This window comes from Rhinoderma darwinii, chromosome 13 (assembly GCF_050947455.1).
Source record: "Rhinoderma darwinii isolate aRhiDar2 chromosome 13, aRhiDar2.hap1, whole genome shotgun sequence".
In the NCBI taxonomy this organism is placed as follows: Eukaryota; Metazoa; Chordata; class Amphibia; order Anura; family Rhinodermatidae; genus Rhinoderma; species Rhinoderma darwinii.
The window spans coordinates 45,615,282-45,636,874 of record NC_134699.1 but is presented as its reverse complement, the minus strand read 5'-3'; the positions used below and the strand labels follow the sequence as shown (position 1 = coordinate 45,636,874).

The 21,593-nt window shown below is 42.0% G+C and overlaps 1 protein-coding gene, 1 long non-coding RNA gene and 1 pseudogene across 3 annotated transcripts in view; 1 reads left to right on the top strand and 2 right to left on the bottom strand.

Moving 5' to 3' along the window:
• The window catches only part of LOC142666650 (BTB/POZ domain-containing protein KCTD5-like), a 20,291-nt pseudogene extending 14,042 nt beyond the window's left edge, over positions 1 to 6,249 (bottom strand).
• On the top strand, positions 6,217 to 21,568 carry LOC142666651 (uncharacterized). Its single transcript, XR_012851712.1, has 3 exons — positions 6,217 to 6,496; positions 7,504 to 7,586; positions 21,197 to 21,568. It is a non-coding gene; the product is annotated as an uncharacterized LOC142666651 (long non-coding RNA).
• The window catches only part of LOC142666649 (glutamine-rich protein 2-like), a 33,173-nt gene continuing 20,889 nt past the window's right edge, over positions 9,310 to 21,593 (bottom strand). The window contains exons 15-19 of one of the 2 annotated variants that reach the window (XM_075846791.1): positions 21,375 to 21,593; positions 20,883 to 21,019; positions 17,251 to 17,436; positions 11,404 to 11,472; positions 9,310 to 9,446 (exon numbers count right to left, since the gene is read on the bottom strand). In XM_075846791.1, the coding sequence (XP_075702906.1) occupies positions 11,417 to 11,472; positions 17,251 to 17,436; positions 20,883 to 21,019; positions 21,375 to 21,593 (598 nt within the window). In that variant the 3' untranslated portion in view covers positions 9,310 to 9,446; positions 11,404 to 11,416. Of the gene's footprint in view, positions 9,447 to 11,403; positions 11,473 to 17,250; positions 17,441 to 20,882; positions 21,020 to 21,374 lie in introns of those variants that run through there. The other variant, XM_075846792.1, reaches the window with a different exon arrangement.

The following is a 21,593-nucleotide window of genomic DNA, read 5'->3' as shown; positions in this document are numbered from 1 at the left end:
GCTAATGAGTTGCTTAATGCCCAAGTGGGCGTATTTTCACTTTAGACCAAGTTTATATGGAGATAGTAATAAATAGCTTGTATATTCTAAACCGTTGCAGCTGGTGATACAATAGCAGCGATAGAATCAATTCACCCCACACTGAGTTTTTTGGCACGGAACCGCTCCGCAAAACTCGTCAAAAACCGGCCGAAAATGCCTCCCATTGATTCCACGGAATGTCTATTCACAATCTCTGCACTTCGTTACTCTGTCTGTGGTAGTTACAGCAGAGGAAGCGTGATCTCGTGAGATTAAGCGGTAAATGACAGGTTACAACGAGATCACGCTTCCTCGGCTGTAACTACCATAGAAACAGTAACGAAGTGCAGAGATTGTGAATAAACATCCCGTGGAATGTCTATTCACTGTCTAAACACTTCAGTATCGTTAATGTGTAAGTATAAGACAGCAGGATCTAGCAGGATCCCTATGCGCTGTGTAAATGAATGGAGAGGAGTGCATGATGCTGATTGGTCAGCGTCATACAATCCTCTGTACAACGCCCACTTGGTCTAAAGTAAAAATACGCCCACTTGGGCATTAAGCAACTCATTAGCATAAATCTAAAAACGCTAATAAAGTGGTAAAAACAGATCGGTTTTTTAAAATAAAAAGCACTGCTGTCACCTACATTATAGCGCCGATCTACTTATGTAGGAGACAGGGCACTTATAATGTGGTGACAGAGCCTCTTTAAGATAAAACATTAAAATAACTGTAGAATTTTCTAGATCGTGTAAGGGAACAGTCCCTCCTTCCCCAACATTTTTCCTTTACTACGCCCAATGTCAGTCTCATAGGCGTGAATAGAGAAACGGACTGCCAGTCCACACATCAGACAAAGTAGGAATCGGAGAGTCAGATCGATGACCTAATGGAAGGACTGGACAGAGGCTGAAAACACATGAAGAAAGCTCCTAGTACGTTTTTAATCCACACTATTGTTAGGTCATTACAATGAAACTGGGGATGGCAACAAAAAAAAAATTGTCTAGTGTTGCTTGAATTTGTCTGGAAACAGTTTTATTTTAGCTGTATAGTGATGTAATGAGAATTTTTTATAACGTGAAATATCTTTCTTTTAACCCCTTCCCCCTGCTTGCATTCTGGGCCCTAATGTCCAAGCCATTTTTTAGATTTTTCCATTGTCACATTCGAAGAGCTGTAACTTTTTTTATTTTTGTGTCGGCATAGCTGTATAAGGTCTTGTTTTTTTGCGGGACAACTTGCAGTTTTTATTGGTACCATTTGAGAGTAGATGCGACTTTTTGATCACTTTCTATCACATTTTTTTTAAGTCAGGATTAAGAGAAAACAGCAATTTTTCCATTGTTTTTTATTTTATTTTTTACGGCGTTCACAGTGCGGGTTAAATAATGTAACAGCTTTATAGTCGGGGTCGTTACGGACGCGGCGATACCAAATATGTGTAACTTTTTTGCTTTATTGTAGTTTTTTTTAATAGTAAAGCATTTTGTAAGGGGAAAAGCTGGGTTTTTCATTATTTTTTTTTTCACTTTTTTTTTTAAATTAACTTTATTAAACTTTTTTTACTTTTTTACTAGTCCCACTAGAGGACTTCACTATCCTCCGATCGCTATTATAATACACTGCAATACTTTTGTATTGCAGTGTATTACTGCCTGTCCGTTTAAAACGGACAGGCATCTGCTAGGTCATGCCTGCGGCATGATCTAGCAGGCATTCGCTGCAGGCAGACCTGGGGGTCTTTATTAGGCCCCCGGCTGCCATAGAAGACACAGACACTCGGCGATTTTATCGCCGGGTGTCAGTGAGATGAGAGGGAGCTCCCTCCCTCTCTCCAAAACCATTCAGATGCGGTGCTCGCTATTGTGCACCGCATCTGAAGGGTTAAACAGGTGAGATCGATACTAATATCGATCTCACCCGGCAGAGCAGGGACGCCCCCAGCCCTCAGCTGCTTCTGGCAGCTGAGAGCAGGGAGATTTCACGGCTCCCTGCTCTGTTTACTTTATTCTACAGCAGCGACGTAGTTTGGCGGCGCTCTAGAATAAAGCCCACTAATGACCGCCGTAAAAAGACGTATCGGCGGTCATTAAGGGGTTAAGTTACATAAGAGGACAAGTATATTTGTCAACATTAGATTTATTGCTCTTCTCCTCATGATGAGAACATGTTCTATTTCTTAGGTACTAGTGTTTCGTTTCATAAGTAGTGTCATTTCTATTATGTAAAGTCAATGTGAAGAAACTGAGCCTTTAAACACAGTTGCTTTATTATGTTTGTCTATTAAAATATTTAATAAAAACATTGAAACACAAAACATGTCAGAAATAACCTGACAAAGGCCAATGCGTGCAAGTTTTCTTGGTTTTGTTTCTTTAAGGCTGTGTTCACACTGAGTTTTTTGCAGGAGGAAAATTCTGCCTCTAAATTCCGTTTGGGATTTTGAGGCAGATTTTGACCTTCCTGCACGCCGTTTGCCGCGATTTTCGCTCGCGCCCATTGAGTGCTCCGGGCAAAAACCTCAGCGAAATACGCTTTCTCTGCCTCCCATTGATGTCAATGGGAGGTCAGAGGCGTAACTGCACGAAGATAGGGCATGTCCCTTCTTTCTCCTGCGAGGCGGTTTTACCGCTCGCGGGAGAAAACCGCCTCCGCCTCCCATTGAAATCAATGGGAGGCATTTTCGGCCGGTTTTTGACGAGTTTTGCGGAGCGGTTCCGCGCGGAAAAACTCAGTGTGAACAGGGCCTTAGACAAGACTACTGTGAGATGGGGTGAATTGATTCTATCGCTGCTATCGTATTACAGGCTGCAACGGTTTAGAATATACAAGCTATTTATTACTATCTCCATATAAACATGGGTATACAGCTCCTGTGTGTCTCCATGGTTACAGACTACAAAAAAAACCAGAGTAGTCTGATCCAGCGGTCATATTCTAACTAACCTACAGAATGTATTTTCTCACTTATCGGAGGAGGCGGAGAGGACATAACCGTGATCTAATGGTTACTGTCCATTATATCACTACTGACACTGATCTGCATACACAATAATACTGGGAGTACAGAAATCACCTCCTCCCAGTACCCCCCCTGCCCGACTTCTAATAGACTGGTAATTCTTACCTTCTTCCGCTAGCTCTTTATTAAGGATCAACTTTCCATGTCGCAGATAATTCAGAATGGGTCCAAAGTAGGTAGGGTCCCGATCAATAAGATAGGCTCCCGTCTCATCCTAGGAAACAGCGAGACAAAACCATTATCAGCGCCACACGACACATACATGTATAGAGTATGTATAGCTAGTGAATGAATAGAAACATTTTCATACTTCATTCATGTTTGCTAAACTTGGATAAAACCCCCAAATACAGTATCTTTTAAAATAACTGTTCTAAGTAAAGTAAATCCATATTTACAGATGTATATGTTGGTATTAGACCAGTGCCACAAATAGGGTTGTGTGAAGGCACATTTAGGTCTTTTGAGACTTTGCAAAGACACCGAATATTTAGGCTGGCCGTACAAATAAGATGACCTCCCTATAAACATGCAAGCTCAGTTTATTCAATAGGGAAGAGGGAGACAGGGCACACCGCCAGTCACTTCTGGCAGCGGATTATCTCTTGGCACAACAAAAGATTGGACAGGTTGAAATAAAAAATCCCTGTTCCTTGTTTCCCCCCCAACATTTGCCATTGGGGCGCCACATACACAGATTGTAGGCGGAACCAGCTGAAATTGATGGCATCCAAGAATATTAGAGGGGATATGCGGGGACCAAAAATTATTAGCAGTGCACACACTGCAGTATGTGGGTACATAGCGCTGCCGGGGGACTAGAAGTCTAGTTGCACAGCCTTCTTTGCGCACAATAGGACTCTAGGTCATGTGACTGCACCCGCTGTACTCCATGTACAAGCAAGAGCAGTAGTACAGCAAGTACACGGAGTACAGCAAGTTCGGTCACATGACGAAGAGTCATATCGTCATCGAAGAAGGCTGTGCAACTAGACTTCCTGTCCCCCAACAGCGCTATAAATATCTATGAGAATCAGCGTGACGGAGCACTGGAATGTATATTAGCGAGTGCACTCACATACTGATCATTTTTGGCCCCCGCGTAACCCCTTTAATATAATGTGTATGGGCAGCATGCTACTTATTGAGGTTGCAGGCTGCATGGTTAAATGGATTTAGGAATTATGGACGAGCATATTACGACTACGTATAACCTCTGGGTTGTACTAAGCCGTAATACGGCAACCTTACACTTCCATGCGGCCTTACTGGCCTAATCTCACCAGAATCTGACTGTACTGAGAACCACGCGGCAGCACACTAGTGCCTACGGCTCCGGAGTACGGCCTGTGTGTGCAAGTGATCTTATTGCATCAGTGGGTGCACCCAATAAACGCACCCCACAAAAGAAACAGGCAAACTACGTCACATGAGCACTTCTAGCTACTCAAACTAATTTAATTTCTGAGCGGAGGGCATTGAGTGGAGGCCGGGGTGCCCACTGACTCCTTTTGCAAAGCATCTAATAGATGCCCTAAAATAGAGCGTTATAAGGTTATGTTCACTAGGACACCTTTTTAAGATAATCCTTGGCAGAAATCCCCAGCTGATGCTCAGATTTCTGCCACATTGGATAGGAGTCGCTGCAGATTTTTTCCAGAGCATGTGAACGGGGGCATAAAATACCCCTCATCACATAGATTGACGGCAAAATGTTTGCAAACTCTGTCCAGAATGACATAATTAAAGCAAGTGCATATAACAGGTTAACTAGGTGAGGAATCCTGACGGAGTCCACAACGTGTAAATATGGCCTTAGTGTTATGGAATTGTAGATCATGCCGTTCTCACACAAGGCTTTGTTCACATTTGCACAGGCTATGTTCACTTAAATTCTGTCAATTTGACAAATTTGATTTCCTGCCCTCCTAAAAAGACATGGCGGAACCCCTACGGACCACATTGTTCATATTTAAAGTTAGAGGCTTTGTCGCAGATTCTGTCAAATTTGACAGGAAATAGCGTTGCCTCAGCGAAATTTGATGGCCCCCATGGTTAGGCTCTGTTTACACTGGTGTGGTGGCTTCTGTTTATAACGGGGGCCTTGCCGCAGTACAGGACCCATCGAGATACTAAAAATGGGGTCCGTCGACTACCCTCATCTTGATGGGAAAAAATAGTGCTAGTTATATCGCCAAATATGACGGAATTTGCGACAGAGGCTCTGAACAGAGATGTGATCATAGCATGTCAATAGGGTCTATCAGGCGCCGCTAGTATCCGTCATATGACTGCGTTGTGGCTTTAGTTAGAAACTGATGCCATGACACACATGTGTACAGAGCCTAATAAATGAAGGGAGTCGGGGGTATTACGTAAGGGTTTGGCAGTTATAAACGGAAGCCGCGACGCAAGTGTGAACAGAGCCTTAGCTTGTGCACCTCCCAAACAGGGGGCACTTACATACTATGGCAGACAGTAGAGTAAAATCAGGTAGCAGCTGAATGATAACGTCGATGGCACGACCATGCTGCTAGAAGTGGCCTGTCACCCAAGCTCTGAGCTGGCAGTACAAGCGTGCCCACTGGACAGAGGTATGCACACATAAGGGACAGAAATGTCAGTAGATGTGGCTGCCCCGCCATTGCCACCTTGTCAGAGTCCAGGTCCGGCTCCTCCTGGCACAGTCGGTATAGGAAGGACTTGGGCTCCCGGCACAGGGTCTGTTTGGTGCTCAGGAAGTACGTGCCGCCCACATTAAGTCGGACCCATTTTCCTCCCGTTCTGCCGGGGTTCTCCTGCTGACTAGGACTGCGGGGGCTCCGGGGTGCAGAGCAGGAGAGGAGTGGGCTTTGCGGTCCGCTGCGGGGACAGGGTATGGTCAGGCTGTGCGGGGTGACCCGTGCTCCCACAGGCTCCGCTGGTTCCCTCTGTGGTTCTGCCATGATGGCTCAAACCAAACAGAACCGGGAGAGCGGCGGAGCCATAACACCGAGACTCGGAACAGAAGAGGCTTCCGGACGCTGTGCCGTCACTTCCGAGGGCACAAACACGGTCATCTTGGTACACCCACAACTAGCTAGTGACCGCTACATAATAGCGCGGTCTTGGTAGATGCTAGAGTGGATGGGCTTCTTGGAGGCTCTGACGTCACGCGATCGCATGTATCTGCGCGCCAGGCTCAACCAATGGAGTAGCTCCTGGTGGATGTGATGAAAGTACGAGTCACGTGCTGCAGGGTGGTTCGCGTCTTTTCCGGTGACGTCCCGGAGATGGGATTGTTTTGGCGTTAACTTTCAGTATGTGAGGGGAGGGGGTTATGTGGTATATAGCGGTCTCATACTCAGCAATTTCATGCGCACTTGAGAAGCCGGATAACTGAGGCAACTTCAATTTTCGTGAGAAAACCCCTTTACCAGCACTGGCACAGTGCCACTAGCCAGGGTCAGCAGTGCGCCTTTTATAAACATGGCCTAGTTCTTTCTTCAGGCAGCTATACAATTCTGGACCGTAAGGCCCCATGCACACGAACGTGCTTTTGCAGCTGCAATTCCCCCGAATATCCACGGGAGAATTGCGGCCCCTATTTATTCCTATGGGGCCATGCACGCGACCGTGGTTTCCACGGTCCGTGCATGGCCCCGGAGCCCGCACCGCAGAAAGAACGGGCATGTCTTATTACGGCCGTGTCCTGCGGTCCGGGCTCATTGAAAATAATGGACTCAATTCGATTCGCGGACGGCTCGCAGCTGACATTACGTTGACCCAAAAATCACGGCCGTGCACATGGCTACGGTTGTGTGCATGAGGCCTTAGGTAAACGTTCACTTCAGTAAAGTTTCTGTGAATGACAGCACATCGTGATCACGCCGTGCTGTGTGATTAAGTTCCCAAAATACTTTACCGGAGTAAGAACCCCTGAAATGTGACTCCATTTGGTAAACTACACCCCTTGAGGAATTAATCTAGGGGTGTAGTGAGCATTTTGACCACACAGGTTTTTGCTGAATTTATTAGAATTGGGATGTGAAAAGAAAAAAAAAATTAACATTTTTTTTGCGAAAAGATGTAGTACTAGCCCAAAATTTAGCATTTTCACAAGGACTATAGGAGAAAAGATCCTCAACATTCGTAAAGCATTCTCTCCAGAGTAAGGCAAAATACGCTACGCGTGGTCATAAACTGCTATTTGGATACAAAGCAAGGCTCTAAAGGGAAGGAGCGCCATTTAGTATTTGGAGTGGAGATTTTACAAGATTCGTTTTTTGACACCATGTTGCATTGAGCTAAGGTACCAGTACAGTGGAACCCCCGAAAAATTACCCCGTTTTGGAAACTAGATCCCTCAAGGAATTCATCTAGAAGTGTAGTGAGCATTTTGACCCCACAAGTGTTTTGCAAAAATGAGTACACAATAGATGTTGCAGATTGAAAATTGCTGTTTTCCACAGATATGCCTCAGGAGGCGAGAACTAACTAGAAACGCGCGTAGAGGCGGCATACACGCCAGTTACTGCACTGCACTTTATTTCATGTGAGTAAGAGTTGAATCTTCTCTTTTCCTGGCAAGTTTTCAGTACTATATGCATGCATATTTGATGTCAGAGGTTTTTTAAGGTGATAATTCAATACACCTCTATTGTGATATGTACTGACCTTTACTTATAGACGTATATCCGCAACGTATATTCCTTGCCATGCTGCTTTTACCTAATGTAGCAAAATAATATCATATTTCACTCCATGTAAACCATTATGGCATTGTCTATTTGGTGTTTGATATCATTTTTTTATTTTATTTTTTTATTATATATTTGTGTTTTTATCTCTGTTTGTTGCTTAAATTAATAAATAGACCTCTTTTTGATACAATATATATATATTCTAGTCTATATGCTCCTTTTGTTCGATTTTGGTTTATATCAATGCTAATCAATTCAGAAAAAAACTTGTGGGTCAAAATGCTCACTATACCCCTAGATGAATTCCTCAAGGGGTGCAGTTTCCCAAATGGAGTCACTTTTTAGGGGTTTCCACTGTACTGGTACCTCAGTGAGCTGCAAATGTGACATGAAACCAGATACCAATCCAGCAAAATCTGCGCTCCAAAAGCTAAATGGCGCTAATACTCTTCTGAACACTGCAGTATGTCCAAACAGCAGTTTATGACCACATATTGGGTATTTCCGCACACTGGAGAAGTTGATTTACAAAGGTTGTGGTGCTCTTTCTCCTTTATTCCTTGTGGAAATTAAATACATTTGAGCTAAATCTATATCTTATTGGAAACAAAATAATTAATTTTTAATTTTCATGGCCCAATTCTAATAAAATCTATAAAACATCTGTAGGGTCAAAATGCTCACTGCACCCCTATATGAATTCCTTGGGTGTAGTTTCCAAAATGGTGTATTTTGGAGGGTTTTCTTATGTTTTGGCACCACAAGACCTCTTCAAACCTGACATGGTGCGTAAAATATATTCTAATAAATACAGGGCTTCAAAATACACAAGGTGCTCTTAATTAGTAACTATTATTTGTCCTACAATATGCATTTAATTTTAGAAAAATGCATGTTTTTCCTATTTTTTTTCAAGATGTTCGTGTTATTCACAAATAAACGCTGAATGTATCAACAAGATTTTACCACTAACATAAAGTACAATATGTCACAAGAAAACATTCTCAGAATCCCTTGGATAAGTAAAAGCACTACAAAGTTCTAACCACATAAAGTCACACATGTTAGATTAGAAAAATGAGGCTCTTTTCGGAAGGACTAAACTGGCTGCAGTGGGAAGGAAAGTTGGACATTGACTTTAAGAATAAAGGACTCCTGTTGCTAATCAAATCCAATAATCTGTGTTTCGAGATGGATGACCCTTCTTAATAATGCGTAATGAAAACATTTATATAGTGCAAGCTTAGCAAAGATAAAGCGATAGTGCCCCTAGATCCTCATCCATGCTGGTAATTTAGAGCGTTGGACTCCCAAAGATCGCACGTTGATGGCTATCAATGTAAATTACTGTAAACCTTTCTAAATTAAAATCATGAACACAATATAAAAGCAAATGTAGGTATATTCTATATTGGTTTAGCAGTGCTGATAATAAGGTGGGTGCAGTGATATTTAGGGGGATTACCCCCGTCTGCCTCTATGTCTAAATAACAATGTCTCCTGTGCAATCACTACCCACCATACCAAAGCAATCTTTTCTTAAGGTGCACTAACCCCACAATGTGACCATGTAAAATGTATGTAATATTTTTTTTTATTTGAGGTTGATGTTTTCCTGACTACTATAGTCAATGACGTTGCGTTAATCACTCTGTTGGTGCAGACGTCCACGGGAAGCTGAAAATGGCACTCCTGAGATGTTCTTGACAGCACTGTGATATTAAGAAAGAACATGTTTGGAAGATTAATGTCTAGTAAGGTGATAATGTATTTTAATACGTGCAGCTATTACAGTCCAATGCTTTATATGCTGGAAAAAAATTATATTTTTTTCTATTTATAATGTAAACATTGTTATTCTTCACACATGTATCACTACATGGAACAAATCAATTTGACTAAAGAACCATTGCTTAAAGGTATGTTCACACGTAGTGTAAACACTGCGGATTTTGCGCAACTGATTTCATTGTGGAAAATCTGCAGGCGAACCTCTGCAGGGACGGATCGTCTGATTGGATGAATGGTATGTAGAGATCTATTCTGTGCTACATGTGAAATTGGACGTCACATTCCAAGTCTAGGGCTACAGCCAGTGTCGGCACAAACCATCAAAATGCTTTTGCACGAAATTGGGCTACAAGCCAGACTTCCAGATACAGGTGTTCCGTTGACCACACGCTACTACTCTCGTTTTGAACAGCAAGACGGCAATGGAGGCTGGAATGGAAGTCTATCCTCTTCAGCGATGAATAATGCTTTTGCCTCGGTAATAGCCGGAGATTGGTCTGGAGACCGCGTGGGCAATGCCATGAAAAGGCCTTCACAAGGGAATGTCACACCGGTCCTACTCCTGGGATCATTTTGTGGGGTGGCATAATGAACGGTAGCTGGACCCCTCTAGTCTTCATTTCAGGTACACTAAGGGTAGCTTAAATACTGCGGATTTTCCGCAACGTATTTAGTTGTTGAAAATCCCCAGCATGTTACAGTAGCAACAGAGGGGATGAGATTCGAACAAATCTCATCCACACGCTACGTAAAAAATAGGCTGAAAAAAACCTTCATAAATTGTCCTGCGGTGCAGTTTTTCAATCCGAAGCATGCCAATTTATGCTTCGGAAATCGCTGCTTTTCTCCATTGAATTCAATTGGGAGGTAAAACCCGCAACAAATAGTAAGCATTGCGATTTTTGCTGAGTAGAAACTGCGATTTCGATGCAAAAGTTGCAAGTGAGGAAATTGTTTTTATTATACTCACCCAGATCTCTCTGCTTCTACATACAGCCCATGTGACTGCTGCAGTCAATCACAGGCTGCAGCAGTCACATGGAATGAAATGTCTTCCCAGGAGGCCAGGCTGCAGGGTGTCAGAGGGACGCATCGCCATGACGACTGGTAAGTATAGGCTTATTTTTTTTTGCACCGCTATTTTCCGCATCAGATCTTCTGGCCGAAAAACTGCACCACAATTTGGAGCGTTTTTTCGGCCGAAATTCCCTGCGGGGTCCAGGGCGAATACGCTGTGTATTTTTACGCAGCGTATCCGCCCTATGTGAACATAGCCTTAATCTAGTCAGCTACAAGAAGGATATTACTAGACATCTTTGCAGCCCTTACTGAACTAGGCCAATATTGGCCCGTTAAGCGAACGCGTTCAACGAGACAGCTCGTTGATCAACACTCGTTTGCTCCTGTCACAAGGAGCTATGCATGGAGATGAGCAGATGTTACTCTGATCGCTCGTCCCCATACGTTATTATCATGTCGGGAACACGTCTCACTGTTTACACAGGGAGATGTGCTGCCGACAACTATAAGATTTTACTTTTTTAGAACGATAGGATCAGCAGATGAACGAGCGTTTGCTCGTTCATCTGCGGATGGCTGCCCTGTTTCCACATGGCAATTATCGGCAACGATAGTTTGCCCGATAATTGCTCCGTGTAAACCCCCTCTAGGCACAGGCATTGTGCTTCTAATGGAAAAAATCTACCCTGGCTTTTTATCAGTGGTAACAAATTAGGCTTCAGATTAAAAGAATAGAATAGCTGTTAATACTTTAACCTTATATTCTCCTATATACTTCAATGCACAACGTTTCGGTATGGATACCGGAGCTTCTTTGTGTGGACTTAACAATCTGACAGTTAGTGAGTAATGCACTACCTTTAAAGGCTGTCTAAGGCAAAGGCTGTTCGGATCCCGGTGTAGATTTTACATGGACTTTGGAAACTCCTTTAATTAAATAATTAAAAATATAAATTAATAAAATACTTATATGTACAAAGGTTACCAAATCAGACTTATTAATATTTAAGAATAGAAGGATAAACATAGTCTGTGCTTTCACCCGAGGCAAAGATGCATAATACCCTGTCTAATCCACCCAGTGCCTGGTGCACATGCCATGCCCGCCCCCCCCCCCCCTACAGCTACACCCTGGGTTAAAGAAGGGTGTGATTAAATTTAAATCTGTTTATTGTCAACATAGAAAATGGTTCTGAAAATTGGTTGATTTAACCCCTTCCCTCTTTGGCAACTTTTGACCTTCCTGACAGAGCCTCATTTTTCAAATCTGACATGTTTCACTTTATGTGGTAATAACTTCGGAATGCTTTTACCTATCCAAGCAATTCTGACTATTTTCTTGTGACACATTGGACTTTATGTTACTTGCAAAATTTGCTCGATACATTCAGTATTTAATTGTGAAAAACATCAAAATTTAGCAAAAAATTAGCATTTTTCTAAATGTAAATGTATCTGCTTGTAAGACAGGCAGTTATACCACACAAATTTGTTGCTAAATAACATCCCCCATATGTCTACTTTAGATTGGCATCATTTTTTAACATTCTTTTATTTTTCTAGGACATTACAAGGTTTAGAACTTTAGCAGCAACTTCTCACGTTCAAGGAAATTTCAAAAGGCTATTTTTGCAGGGCCCAGTTCAGTTGTGAAGTGGCTTTGAGGGCCTTATATATTAGAAACCCCCAATAAGTCACCCCATTTTAAAAACTTCACCCCTCAAAGTATTCAAAACAAATTTAGAAAGTTTCTTAACCCTTTAGAAGTTTCACAGGAATTAAAGCAAAGTAGAGGTGAAATGTAAAAATGTCATATTTTTTTTTGCAGAAATTAATTTGTAATAATTTTTTTTTGTAACACAGAAAGTTTTACCAGAGAAATGCAACTCAATATTTGTTGCCCAGGTTCTGCAGATTTAGGAAATATCCCACATGTGGCCCTAGTGTGGTAATGTACTGAAGCACAGTCATCAGAATCAAAGGAGCACCTAGAGGATTTTGGGGCCTTCTTTTATTAGAATATATGTTAGGCACCATGTCAGGTTTGAAGGGCTCTTGTGGTGCCAAAACAGTGGAAATGCCCCAAAAGTGACCCAGTTTGGGAAACGACACACCTCAAGGGGTATAGTGAGCATTTTGAACCCACAGGTTTATTGCAGAAATGATTGGAAGTAGGCCGTAAAAACTAAAATCTACATTTTCTCAAAGAAAATGTAGGTTTAGCAAATTTTTTTTCATTTCCACAAGGACTAAAGGGGAAAAAGCACCAAAAAATTTGTAAAGTGATTTCTCCCGAGTAAAACAATACCACACATGTGGTCATAAACGGCTGTTTGGACACACGGCAGGGCTTAAAAGGGAAAGAGTGCTATTTGGCTTTTGGAGATCACATTGGTTTGCGGAGGCCATGGCGCATTTGCAAAGCCCCTGAGTGGACAAAACAATGAAAACGCCCATAAACTGACTCCATTTAGGAAACTTACACCCCTTGAGGAATTCATCTAGGGGTGTAGTGAGAATTTTGACCCCACAGGTGTTTCATAGAATTTATTAGAATTGGGCAGTGAAAATAAAAACAATCCCTTTTCTTCAATAAGACGTAGCTTTAGCTCAAAATGTTTAATTTTCTCAACAATTAAAGCAAAAAAAGAATCCCAATATTTGTAAAGCAATTTCTCCAGAGTAGGCAATACCCCCATATGTGGTCATAAACGGCTGTTTGGGCGCACAGTAGGGCTCAGAAGGGAAGGAGCGGCATTTGGCTTTTGGAGTGAAGATTTTGCTGGATTGGTTTCTGGTTGCTATGTCGTGTTTGCAAAGCCCCTGTGGGACCAAAACAGTGTTATCCCCCCAGAAGTAACCACATTTTGGAAACTACACCCCTCAAGGTATTCACCTAGGGGTGTAGTGAGCATGTTAACCCCGCATGTGTTTCGCAGAAATTAATGTGCACTCGATGTTGCAGACTGAAAATGGGATTTTTTTCCATAGATATGCCAATATGTGGTGCCCAGCTTGTGCTACGATAACCAGACTGCTTTCTAATTATTATGCTGTGTGTCCCAGTTTTAGAAACACCTTACATGTGGCCCTAATCTTTTGCCTGGACATTTGACGGGGCTCAGGAGTAAAAGAGTACCATGTAAAATGTAGGCCTAATTTGGTGATTTAGTATTGGTTCACAATTGCAGAGGCTCAGATGTGAAGTAATAAAACAAACCCCTGAGAAGTGACCCCCATTTTAGAAACTGCACCCCTCAAGGCATTTATTAAGGGGTGTAGTGAGCATTTTCACCCTACAGGGCTTTTCCATAAGTGATTGCTCTGCGGATGGTGCAAAGTAAAAATTTCAATTTTTCCCTAGATATGCTATTTCAGTGGCAAATATGTTGTGCCACTGGAGACACACATCCCAAAAATTGTTAAAAGAGTTCTCCCGGGTATGGCGATGCCATATATGTGTAAGTAAACTGCTGTTTGGGCACACTGTAGGGTTCAGAAATGAGGAAGAGCCATTTGGCTTTTGGAGCGTGGATTTTGCTTGGTTGTAGTTTTGTTTGGAATTTTACTGGTATTTCAGTTTATAATGTGGGGGGCATATGTAAGCTGGGCAGAGTACATCAGGGGCATAGTCAGGTGGTATAATAATTGGGTTAATTATAACAGTAAAATAATCCATAGATGTGTGTTACGCTGTGACACAATCCTTTCTGCACAGGCCAGTGTCGCTCTGATAAAGTCCTTCCTTATCCCCCTTCTGGTCCACACTCTGCACCTTTTCAGTTTGGGGAATTTTGCTGGGAAGTGTTGTCCTGGTATAATACGGCTACCCTCGCTTCCAGCAGTTATGTATGGGCCCCCCCCCCCCTTCCTATTTCCCTAATTTTAGGGCCTTGATAATTCGCCTCTTGAAACAGAAGAAATTTTCCCCTCGGGCCTGCACAACTGCATATTTTTTATTTCATGACTTATTGGAGCCTTAACTAATTTTATTTTTTCATAGACGTAGTGGTATGAGGGCTGTTTTTTTTTGCGGGACGAGCTATAGTTTTATTGGTACCATTTTGGGGTACATGCGACTATTTAATCACTTTTTATCCTATTTTTTGGGAGGAAATGTGACCAAAAAACAGCAATTCTGGCATCGTTTTTTAGTTTTTTTTATACAGCGTTCACCATGCGTTATAAACTACATGTTAACTTTATTCTAGTTTTTTAAGTTTTGGTTTTTTTTTTACGCTGTACACCGTGTGGAATAAATAACATACTATTTTTAAAGCTCAGGCCGTTACGGTCGCGGCGATACCAAATATGTATGGTTTATTTAATTTTTTCCCAATAATAAGGGACTTGATAAGGGAAAAAGGGTGATTGTGTTTGATTTTATTACTTGAAACTTTTATTATATGTTTTAAAACTTTTTTGTTTTCTTTTTTTTTTTTTACACTTTTTTATACTTTTTTTCCCACTAGGGGACTTGATGGTCCAACTGCCTGATTTTTTTTTTCTAATACATTGCTTTACTTATGTAGTGCAATGTAATAGATCTGTTAGTTATTCACTGACTGCAAGCCAATTAGGCTTCGCCTCCCGTTGGGGCTTAATCGGCTCCCGTAATGGCAGAGCAGGAGGCCATTGTTAGGCCTCCTGTTGCCATAGCAGCAGTTGGCAGCCGTGATTGCACGGCAGGGCTACCGATCTGCTAGCAACCTCTAAAATGCAGCGATCGCTTTTGATCACTACATCTAAGGGGTTAATGAAAGGAATCGGAGCTAGTTCCGGTTCCTGCCCTTACAGGTGGTTGTCGGTTTTAACATACAGCTGACATCCACCGCTGATGACGCCGGCTCAGCTCCTCAGCCGGCGCCATCTTGCCATCCGCTACTGAAGTCTTCCAGGCTCAGCCTCTGGGCGGGGCCTGGAAGGTTTCCGTGCTCGGCAGACCGTGAGGCCAGTATTAGGCCTCCGGTTGCCATTGCAGCCACTGGAACCCCTGCAATTTCATTGCTGGGGTGCCGATGAGCTGCAAACAACTTAAATGGAGCGATCGCTTTTGACCGCTGCACTTAAGGGTTTAATGGCGGGGATCGAAGTTAATTTCGGTCCCCGCCGGTGCCATGCATTTGTCAAATGGATACGGTAACATGCGGGAAGCACTAGCTTTCCATGACGTATCCATACGGAAAATGTCGGGAAGGGGTTAAAGCAAATGTCTAGTTTCATTATGGGCACCTCATAGGGCAAAAAAAAATAGATAATACAACCCCAGGCTTCATGCCCTGTGTCTCCTCATTCTTTAATTTTCTAACCCACTTTAAATAATACCACCACACTCTGCTGTAACTGTTATTTATGGAAGACACTGCTACTCTGGGGCACTCAGGAGGCATGGTTTATAGGTGGCACTCCAGTGGCACTTTTTTTTATTATATAGGATACTTTGGTCCTGCTGTTAATGGGGGCACTATGGCTATGTGTGTTATTAGTGTGTACTGTGAAGTGGCATCATTTATTTGTACACTCTGACAGGGTTATTTATGTGTACTGTAGAGTGGCATTACAGTATTTGAAAGTTTGGCAATCGGCAACCTTCGCTCATCCCTAGAGAAGACAAAAATCCATTCAATTACTTAGATGATAAAAGTATTGTGTAGAAATAGAGTTAATAAAAAGAACAGAATAGCACTAATGGGATCCCATTTTGTGAGTACAGGAAAGTATTTCCCCAAATCTTGCCGTGTACACAAAGCCATAGGCTTTAGATCGTTGGGCCGACAGCTATTCCTCCTGACTCCCCCTTACACATGCACGCAACACAGCAAAAATAAGTAAAGAATGTAACATAATGAGACAAAAATAAGTTATAAAAACATTATGTAAATGTTTTAGCTATGTTTCGAATTTTGACCTGTCATTACGTCACAGCTGTCCACTTGAACTGTGTTTTGGTGGTCTTTTTACGTTTCAATTTGTGTCTGATTATGCTGTCAATCATTATATAAGCTAATGTTTTTGGCTTCTTCTTGTACCTGACCTGACGAAGATGCCTGTTCGGTGTTGAAAAGCGTAGTCTGCATATTATAAGCTTTAACTATTATAACTTTTATGACCTTTCTTGGATGAGAGCAGCGCTATTTCTTGGTTCATTTTTTCTATATACCTAATTTCATATTTTTTGCGGTCTCCTTGCCCAGTTGCCCTATCTCTAGAAGGGTGCCCCCTAAACCCCGTCCTGCCGCTCTGTGTTGCGGCAGAAGCAGGTGAATTGTGACCGTGAATTAGGAAAAAGCGTAGCTCCTTGAGCTATTCTGTTTCCATAAGTCCCGTAGAACTAAATGGTAGTTACGGAAATAGTGTGGCTCGCATGCTTCCGTAACTGGCATTCACTACTATGGGACTTACGGAAACAGAGTAGCACAGTGAGCTACGCTGTTTTCGTAACTCCCGACCATACAACTAGGAAGTGGCTGGGAGGCACCGATAGAAGAAAAAGGTAGAACAGAGTTTAGGGGGCCCCGTTCTAGAGATAGGTGCGGGTCCTAGAGGTGGGACCCGCATCTATCTGACATTTGTGACATATTCTGTGGATATGTCAAATGTCCCTCATGGAAAAACCCCTTCAAGTTCTAATGTCAGTTTTACAACACAACAAGGTTCAGCCCGATTCCTCTGAAAACATTTCTAACAATTTAGCTTCCTTCTTACCGTAACAAATATCCGTAGATTTGGCTGAAGAATAGCTGGTAAGATTTTCCTTTACCTTCAGATTATATCCACTTGCTTTCTGAAGAGTAGCAGGTAATCTATTGCCATCTTTGAGTTTAGTTGTTGGCAAATGATTGTGCGTCCTGCCACGATAGATGTGACCATCCTGGCCTAAAATTAATACTTCTTCCTGTGATGAAAAGGTGATTTCCAAAACCGAATTTACACACTGTGGAAAATATCAGTGCAAATTTTTGGGCATGCTTTTCAAATGCAAAGCAGAATAGAGGTAACTGATTTCATCCTTGCCATTACATAGTGTAAAATCCAGTGTCAAATGCACATCAAAATCCACATCAAAACCTGCACAAGTATGGTGCAGATTTTCAATGTGGACTTCATTGCAGATTTGCAGCAAATTTCTCCAGAGATGAAAATTGCTTTCAAATTACAGCTGCATTTCGTGGCAATGGCAACACTGACTAAGCTGAAGGGTAAATAAGAACTCAGCACTGTAAGGCTGGGTTCACACGACCTATTTTCAGATGTATTGGAGGCATTTTACGCCTCGAATTACGCCTGAAAACAAGCCTCGAATACGTCGGCAAACATCTGCCCATTCATTTCAATGGGTTTGCCGATGTACTGTGCCGACGACCTGTAATTTTACGCGTCGCTGTCAAAAGACGGCGCGTAAAATAATAGCCTTGTCAAAGAAGTGCAGGACACTTCTTGGGACGTAATTGGAGCCGTTTTTCATTGAATCCAATGAAGAACAGCTCCAAATTACGTCCGTAATTGATGCCTCGCAAAACGCGAGTACGAGCAATTACGTCTGAAATGCAGGAACTGTTTTCTCCTGAAAACCGCTCCGTAATTTCAGCCGTAATTGACGTTATCGTGTGCACATACCCTAACACTGAATCAACCATTAGATCACTGTAAACTAGCTGCACTATATACCACTATGTCACCAAGTATTGGCTACACACTATAATGTAAGTTTATAAATAACAGGCTATTAGATCACCTTAAAGCTTTGTAAACCTTTGAACACTTTTACATATTTTTTTTAAATTAAAACAGTGTATCATGGTGTTTAATGCAACTTTTTAATTTTTTTTAATTTAACAAAAATGTTTTACTTTTTTGAGATACAGCTTCTATGCATTCTGGCTATGTAGAAGCTGAAACCCAAATCTGTCAGGTTAGCGGGAGTGACGGCTTCAGTGATAGCGGGTCCTGCTTGTCTCTGACACGCTGGATCCTGCTGTTATTGATCACATCTAAGTTCATAACTTTGATCGTGTCGTTATAATCTAAGAGCCATAACTTTTTTATTTTTCTGTCTAGAGCAGTGTAAGGCTCGCGGCTGACAGTCCTCTGCCGGCCGACCCGAAAATCACGGCCGTGCACATGGCTACGGTCGTGTGCATGAGGCCTAATTTATTTTTTTCTTACTTGCCATTTTTGCGGCAGAATCGCTGTGATTCCGCCGCAAATGTCACAACACACACCACTTTTGCGGGTTTAAGCACCCCATTGAATTCAATGGGGAAAACCGCAACAGAAGTGCTGTGATTCTTCAGCATTAATTGACATGCTGCGGTTGAGGAAACCGCACTGTATGTCAGTTTATGTGTATTTTTTTGGGCTGATTTTTTCCACTATGTGGGGACGAAATTTCTTGAAATCTCAACCACACTACTGCTACTGTAATACGCTGCGGATTCTCCACAATTAATCCATTGTGGAAAATCCGCAGTGTTTACGCTGCATGTGTTCCTACCCTTAGAGCAAAGTCTCAGCTGTAATATACAGCGGACATATGCAGCGTATGGCACCGCTTGCTTCTGTACCCCCTCATCATGACAGACACATGTACTTCATGATGGGTTAAGGAGATATAGATTACAAAGTCACCATATGCTGGCAATGGGGGATATTAAAGGATCTTCAGTGATTGGGCACAGTGTCTCCTAAGAATGTGTCTACATACTACAATGAGACACCAGGACCTGGGTATAACATTAAAGAGTTTCTGTCCCTCCTGACTGTTTTAGTAAATACTTGTATTCCCCATGAAATTACAATTCTGGAGCAGTTTTTCTTAGAACTCTGTATTGTATTGTCCCTCTGTTATTCCTCCTTAAAAAGGTATGATTAAATTGACAACTCGGTGTAACCATTCCCCTGGTCAAAGCGGTGGGTCCCTATGCAGTCTGACGCTGCACACATCCATCAGCTGTGAGCAGGACAAAAGCTGTGCAGTTTTCAGTCTTTTCATGTAATAATTAATATTTTAACTCACTGACAGCAATGAGATCTTGAAAATTGTGAGAAATTAAAATTTAAAGTATATTGGAAAGTTGTAGAAGTTTTAATTATTTAAAGATTAAGCTTTATTCAAGTGTATCTAGACACCTGAGAAGTAAATACAACTCTGTTCATAATACTTGTTCTATTGAACATATTATGATATTGTGGAGAAATGACTTAATGAGAAATTGATCAGGAAAAAAACAGATAAATAGATCAGACAATGGAACAGGAATCAGGTGAAAATGTAGTGACAAGAGTGTGAGGGCCCTTTTACACCGGGCAATTATCGTGCAAACGCTTGTTCATCGGCTGATTGTATCGTTTTAAATGCCGATACTATTATCGTTGTAGGCAGCACATCTCCCTGTGTCATCAGGGGGACGTGCTGCCGACATGATAGAAATGTATGGGGATGAGCGATCGTAATAACGAGCGCTTGTCCCCATACGAGCTCCTTGTAAAAGGAGCAAACGAGAGCCAATCGACAAGCTGTCTCGTTGATTGGCGCTCGTTTAAACAGCCCCCATCGGGCCATGTAAGACCACCCTAAGAGCTTGTTCAGGGGATTTATAGTACCAGAAAAGGGGATGAGATTACAACAAATCTCATCCACACACTGCAAATTTTTTCCACGATTTACCTGTGGTTCAGGTTTTTAAATACGCAGCATGTCAATTTCTGATCCGAATTGAGCATGTGTTTATCACAGTTTAAGGCCTCATGCACACGACTGTAAGGGTTTTTACTGTCTGGAAATATGGATCAGACGGCTACAGATACACATCCGTAGCCGTCAGCGATTGCAGAAGACCCCATGGACTTTTATGAGTGCGTCTGTGCCGCCATTGCGGACAAGAATAGGACATGTTCTATATTTTGCGGGTCATTTCTACAGCACAGACACATATCCGTAAATATATGGAAAGGTGTCCGAGGTCAATAGAAATTAATGGGCCCGCAATTTCATCCGTAATTATGGATCCTCAATTAGAGAAGAGAACTACGCTCCTGTGCAGGGGCCTTACCCATTGAGTTAAATTAAGAAGCCAAAATCCACAACAAAACCCGAATTTTCCGTAGCAAATCCGGTATGTGTAAACTTGCCCTTTTATATGGCAGTCGTTTTGTCAGTATTTTGCATCATTATTTGTAGGCTAAAACCAGAAGTGGGTCCAAAACATGGTACAAATCTTTCCATTATTCCGTCTCTCTGTGTCGGTTCCACTTCTTTGGCTTATAAATACTGAAGCAAAATACTGATCAAAATACTGCCATCTGAAAGTGACCTAAAGTTCCAGTTACTATTTTACCTGCCTTTAAGCCAGCCCCAGCAGTATCTTTCTTCTGCACAGAACATGGGCTGTTGACCTGAAACTTTGTATAACGTCTCTGTGACAATTTAAGTGTGTGACTTCCTCCACAGTTGCGGGAGCTGGATAAGTCATCACTAATGAATAAAAAACACAGGATTAGCCAGGTTCAATCACGTCAAACAGTCATAGGTTGCATTCACACATGGCGTATTTGTTACAGATTTTAATGCAAATTTTTGAGTTAAAGTCAGAAGTGGCTTCAAATGGAATGAGAAATACAGTGGATAAACTACTTCTCCTTGCTTCTGCAGGGGCCTAAATCTGCAACTTTTCCACAAAAGAATAAGCATGCTCAGAATAAAAAAAAAACCAGCATGCTCTCATTTTCCTGATGATTTTTTCCACTACATGTGGAATGGGATTTGTATTGTACTGTAAATTGCAGAGGATTTGCGGAGAGGATTCTAACCCCCAATTTCTTATACTCACATTCTTTGATTGGTGCTGGAATTTTTGGAGAACTTCCCCAGAGTGGCACAATGTGCTTGCAGGAGATGACTGATGATCTTCCTGGTATCTGAGCCTCCAAAATGCAGTTGTACTCTTGCAATCTCCTGGCGCATATGGGAATGGATTCTACGCAGGTGGTTGATGCTTAATTCTAGCTGTGAGAACTCACATCTTGCCTGGTAAATTCCTGACTTTAAT